Consider the following 6,000-nt stretch of genomic DNA (forward strand, 5'->3'; position numbering starts at 1 on the left):
TGTCTCTCGGCTCCTCCATATCTCCTCTCTGCCCCTCGGATGGAAAGAAACCCAAGCCCCCCCTCCCACCCCCCCTCCCCAGCAAGGCCAGGGGTCTCCTTCGCCCCGCCGGAAGGTCCGGCAGGGTTTGCGGGCAGTGTGTGGACGGCAGAGCCTGCGCCGCGGGCAGACGAGGAGCAGACAGACGGTCGGGCCGCTGGGCGCCCGGGGGCCCCGCCGAGCCCCGTGCCCCCCGCGCCTGACCACCGCCCTCTTCTCTCTCGCAGGAATCTTCAGAGAGCACCAACACCACCATCGAGGACGAAGACACCAAAGGTAGGGAGGGGCCTCGCCCACTCTGCCCAGGCCCTGGTGCCTTGAGGGGCCCGCGGGGGGCCCCCGTGGGGAGCTCTCCCGCCGACTCGGGCGTGCCACGTGGGCTTCCCTCGGTGGGGACCACACCGGGCGCGGAAGCATCCACGCGGAAGCTTCTCGTGTCGGAGGTCGAGATTCACTTCCTCATGTAGCTGAGCAAAAATGAATCTGCCAGACGCCAGCCGTGGCGGGCGGTAGAGCGGTGCCTTGAGTTTTCCTTTCAGAATGAGCGGTTTGGGGGTTTCTCTTGGGTCTGTTTGGGGGTTTCTCTTTGGGTCTGTTTGGGTACTGTGGATTGAACCCGGGCATTCCTCTCGCCAGGCAGGCGCTTGGCCGCGGAGCTACATCCCAGCCCTCTGAAGGTTTTTAAACCTGTATTGTGTGTGAGAGAGGATTGTTGTTGTTGTTGTCCGGAGTGAGAGAGACAGAGACAGAGAGACGGGAGGGGAGAGGGAGGAAGGGAGAGGGAGAAATGGAGGGAGAGGAAGCGGGATCGATGGAGGGAAGAAGGGAGGGAGGGAGGGAGGGTGACCGTAAAAGAGGAAACAGCAGGAAGAGACGCGAGGACTGCGACGTCGGGACGCTTGCTCAGTCCTGGGCCCCTCCAGGGCTTCACCTGGGGACACGCACATCTTCGCCACGGCCCCCAGTGCTGAGCCCCGACACCGGCCCCAGGCCCACACCCGGAGGGTGGGGTCAGAATGGCACCCGGGACCGGGCCAGGCAGGTGGAGCTGCAGAGCGGGGAGCAGAGCGCCGCTCCCCTCCGTCTTCGTGGTTCGCCGGTCCTGCCGGGTGTTCTGCTCGCACCGGGCACCCGGCCCAACTTTATTTTAGCCCTGCCCTGCTTTTGTGTAGGAGTGAGCATGGGCTGCCACCGGCTTTGACTCGGGGCCTGAGCTCTGTCCCTGAACTTTCTTGCTCACTGGCATTCGACCACTTGAGCCACAGCTCTACGCCCAGCCTTTCTGGCGATCCACTGAGGTGAGTTTCATGGACATTTCTGCCCGGGCTGGCTTTGAACTGGGATTCCAAGATCTCAGCCTCCTGGGTAGCTAGGATCACAGCGGTGAGCCCCTGGTGCCCAGCCTCACCCAGCTCTACCTGTGTCAAGGGACCGGGAGATGAGCAGATTCGAGGGTTTGTATGCTAACGGAGGAGGCCAGAGATAACGGGGTGCCTCTGAAATAAAGGAAGAGACATGGGCGCGGAGAGAACTCAGCTTTACCAGATGAGAGACCTTTCAGGAGTTTCGATACTGTCCCTGGAAAAGAACGCCGTGGGGCTGGGCTCTGGCTCGGGTAGAGCACCGCCTGGCTTCCGGGAGGCCTTGGGTTCGACCCCAGCACCGAAAAGGAAAGGGAAAAACCCACCGTGATGGAGGAAAGAGCACGTCGCCACGTCGCCGTGGTGTCCCTGTGTGTTCGCATAACCGCGGTTTAAGCGTTCAGGTTCTGAGGCAGCACCCTGGCCCCCCGAGGGCCAGCAGCCCAGCACCCAGGCCCCGCCACTCTGGACTTGTGGGATGGCGAGACAAACAGCTCAGCCCGGCCCCGGGCCGGCCCAGCCCGCCTTTCCCAACGCGTCCTCCTCAAGAACCGCCAGCCACCCGCCCAGGCCCAACCAGCCTCAGCCCGGCCCAAGCACCCCAGGTCCGCAGGTCTGCGGTGGCCGAAGCGGCGGACCTCTGAGACGGTTCCTGCGCCCCAGTGATGAGAAGACGGGCTCCGGGGTTCGGTTCTGAGGTGACTGGATAAGCCGCATAACCCTGCTCTCGGAGCAGCCAGGAACGGCGGTGGGGTGACCAGACGGCCCCTCCCCACGGGAGTTCAAGCGCCGGACGACCCCGGACAACTTACTCCGCCTCTCTGAGCTTCGGTGCCCTGAAGAGTGAGAACGGACCGTCGTCGTCGAGCCGACCACAGACGCCACCGCGCGGATGAAACGCAGGGCCGCACGCCAAGCCCAGCGGGCGGCGTCTGCGGCGTGGCCATTGTCTAGGAAGAGCTCTTACTCTTGTTCCCCCGCCCTGGAGTTGCAGTTGAATGACGGGAAGCTCGTGACATTTCCTTGGCGCATCCGTTCTACGCACACTATTTTAAGACAGATATTTATATATGAAACCGAGACGTATTTGGAATGGATGTGTACGCACTGTTCCGCCCACGGGGACAATGGCTTCCGGGGCACCCGGAGGGGCGAGCGTGCCCTCCTTCTCCTGGCCTTCAAGAGCGGTCGGGGGAAGACTGTGTCTTGAATTACGGTTCTCGCCTGTCTCTCTTAGGGAGGAAGAAGGGCACCCAGGGCTGCTTTCATCACAGAACTGGGACCTTGTTCCCTGCCTCAGTTTCCCCACCTATAAAATGCCCCAGAGTCCTCTGTCTCCCCCAGACAGATCCTGAGCTTAGAGAAATTTCCCCGAGAAGCGTTTCCTGGTGTTGGTGGGCTAAGCCTTCTTCCTGAGTGGGAATGGCGGCGGGGGTGGAGGCTGGGACTCTCGTCACAGTTAATCAGAACTGTCATTCTCCGGGGAAACGACTTTCCCCCGGAAAGGGAGGGGCATGAGTCCCCGGAGCCCCTCCAACTCCGTGCGAGGCACGGGGCCTGGGACAGCCTTCCTCCCGCCTGCCCCTCCTCCTCCTGACCTGCTCTATGCCAATTCCACCCTCCTCCCACCCAAGAGCCACCTCAGAAGCTGGGCAGAGATGCGTCCAGAAGCACCGGCTTGGAACGCCGTTCCCACCTTGCTCAGGGGCAATGCCAAGGGCGCTGACTGAACGAGCAGCTGCTGGACAAATGCGGTCTGCACAGAGCAGTGGGCGCAGAGCGGGCCAGAAAGAGCCCAGACCCGAGTGGACTGCAGGTGCACGGAGCTCTAGACCCACAGAATAAAGGGGGGGGGGGTGCATTCCTGCTTGCTGGCTTTCAACCGGTGGCAAATGTGGTGCTTTGTGGAGGCAGAGCAAGTCTGGCCTCAGGCAGTGTTCATGGAGATCGTGTATTCCAGGCAGGCCCTTTCCATGGAGTTCCAGCCCTGGTATCCAGAGCTACCCAGCCTGCTCCGGGGCCTGGTGTGGGGGGGGGTGGCCCGGCATTTGGAGTCCCCGGGTCCTAAGAAGTCTGGTTGAAGGAGGGCAGAGGGTGGGCCGGAGCCACTCCAGGCCTCCGGAAGGCCAGGCCACAGCTGGGGGGGGGGGCACTCGAAGGAGGGCAGAGATGCACACGGCAACGACGGTCTAGCGATGGAGGGCGGCAGCACCAAGGCTCCCAGGAGGCCCAAGCCCCGAGTCCTGGGCTGCTGGGATTTGAACTCGCCCTGGCCGGTGGCTCAGTGTGTTCAGGACGAGCTCCGCGTGCGGGGCTGCAGGTGACCGGAGCTGCGGCTCTGCTCACGCCGTGCCAGGCTTCACTCACACAAACGGGCAGACACAGTCTGAGCTTGGTTCCCGGGACGGTTCTAGAAGGCTGCTTTGCCGGGCTGAGGAGATGGGGCGTTCCCAGGGAAGGCAAGCGCGGCCCGGGCCCCGTGTCCCCTCAGGGGCTGGCACGTGGGACTCGGCGTGGATGGCTGTGCTCGAGGGGCTGCTCACAGTCCCAGCCCAAGGGGAGGAGGGCAGGGACGACCCACGAGGGGTTCTACAACACTCAGACGCGTGAGGGCCTCGTGCAATTCTAGCGTCGGGAGAGAGGGCGGCGCGGGCCCCCTCGGACCCCCCTCCCGTCCTTCCCCCACGCCACCCCGGGGCACAGGGAGGCCCACGTGGTCGCTGCCGAGCCGGGATGGCTTCTGTTACCTCCGGTTCACTCTCCGGGGCGTCCTGTGAGGCTTCCGTTCTTGAGAGACGAAGCGCACACCCGCTCACTCCGCCACGGCGCCCCGAGGTGGCCGGGCCCGGTCCCGGCTCCGGGGAAGCCCCAGCCCGGCCTCCTATGTACGAAGCGGAGGAAGAGCCACGCGCGAGCCGTGCGAACGCGTGGGGCGGGGGGTGGGGGGGGGGTTGAGAGCCAGCGGGCCCGGGTGACAGGGCCCTGTGTCAAGGCCACGTCCTGAAGCTGGGTCCAGTGTCCCCGTGGTCACAACCCCTCGCGGAGCCTCAGTTTCCCCACTAGCTTGGTAAGGAGTGTAGCTCCCTGGCCTCAACGTGCATCTCTGCCCCAGGAGGCCCGTGACTCTGGAGCCTCCAGGGCCCGAGCGGAAACGCCGGGAGGGAACCCAGGGGCAGCCGGCAGGAGAGCGCGGGGGAGGCCAGGCCGGAGCTGCTGAGGACCCCAGAGCCCACGCGCTGCACAGGGCTGGGCCCCTGAGGGTCTGGGCTCGAGGCTGGGAGGAGGGAAAGAAGCTCTGCCGGGGAAACTGAGGCAGGCTACGGTTAGGCTCTGCGAGGGGCCAGGATACCCGGTTACAAGTGCTATCCCTGAGCCCGGGTCGCCCCAGGTGTGGCCTGGGGGAACGCTGTCCTAGCCTGCCTCCCAAGGGCCTTTCAGAAAGCAGCCCCGGCCAGAGGCAGGAGCAGAGGGCGGCGCTGGGGCTGCGTCCCCGCTGCGAGCCAGGGCTGGGGCGCGGGCTCCGGGTGGGCGCACGCTCACAGCGGCAGCGCTCGGAAGGACCGGCCCGGGGTTTAGACGAGGATTTGCTGGGGACGGAGGCCGGGGCGCCGCTCCGTGGCTGCCGGAGGAGCGCAGCCTGGGCCTCGGTACCGCGAGTGCTCCGGGACTCGATTCGCTTAGATGAGATCGCTCCGTGCCCGAACCCTGCGGGCACTCGAACGGAGCAGAAGGCTCCCCCAGACCCGGGCCGGGGTTCGCCCTGAGACTTCCCTTCATGCCTCAGGTCTGGTCACGGGGGGAGCGTGGTTCACAGCTGTCTGTGGGTGGTGTCACGGGCTGTTGGGCTTCCCACGGCAGAGCAGGGTGGCGGGGGGGGGGGCATCGTTCAGAGGCAAGAGCGACGCTCAGCCAGGAGCCGCAGGCCGGAGCCGGAGGCCGGAGCTGCGGCCTCTGCCCTCGGCGGAGCAGAGTGGACGGCGCTGTCGCCGGCTCGCACCCTCCGGGCCCCAGCTTCTTCCGCGACGCGAGGGCAATAATAATATCCATCTCCCGGGGACCACGCGGGGCTGAATGACACGAGCCACACGAGGTCTTGGACCCAGTCGCGTCTGCCCGGCACGCGACAGGGCCTCGGGGGACAATAGTCGGTGCTTCCGTATACGCTATTATTACCGTTATTTCTGTGTCGCCCTCCCCTGCCTTACAGTGCGCAAACAGGAAATTATCAAAGTGACAGAGCAGCTGATCGAAGCCATAAGCAATGGAGATTTTGAGTCCTACACGTGAGTCAGCTGGGCTCATTCTGCATGTCCTGTCTGAAGGGGGTCCGGGGGGGTCCGGGCGGCTAATCGGGGTCTTCTTGGCTGACCCTCACGTAACTGGCTCTGCATGTGCTATGAATGAGGCTAGATCCACATGTCTGCTCTGCGCTCAGACTTGGTGCTTCTGTGGAGCTTCCTGCTCACCACGTTTCTTTGCGTCCAGTCCTCCCCTCCTCCCTGCTCGCCCTCGCAGCTCGACCCCTGGAGGAACGCCAACCAGCTCCTTTGCTTCCTTCCCATTCCAGTATAGGGGCCGGGGGTGGGGGGGGCGGGCAGAC

The 6,000-nt window shown here is 64.7% G+C and overlaps 1 protein-coding gene across 1 annotated transcript in view; it reads left to right on the forward strand.

The window, feature by feature from the left end:
- The window catches only part of LOC125345128 (calcium/calmodulin-dependent protein kinase type II subunit alpha-like), a 47,216-nt gene extending 41,456 nt beyond the window's left edge, over positions 1 to 5,760 (forward strand). Inside the window, 2 exon segments of the mRNA XM_048337369.1 lie at positions 267 to 315; positions 5,608 to 5,760. Of these exon segments, the coding sequence (XP_048193326.1) occupies positions 267 to 315; positions 5,608 to 5,687 (129 nt within the window). The 3' untranslated portion in view covers positions 5,688 to 5,760.
- The last annotated feature ends 240 nt before the right edge of the window (positions 5,761 to 6,000 follow it).

The sequence above is a fragment of the Perognathus longimembris genome, unplaced genomic scaffold (assembly GCF_023159225.1).
Source record: "Perognathus longimembris pacificus isolate PPM17 unplaced genomic scaffold, ASM2315922v1 HiC_scaffold_5325, whole genome shotgun sequence".
NCBI classification, from domain to species: domain Eukaryota; kingdom Metazoa; phylum Chordata; class Mammalia; order Rodentia; family Heteromyidae; genus Perognathus; species Perognathus longimembris.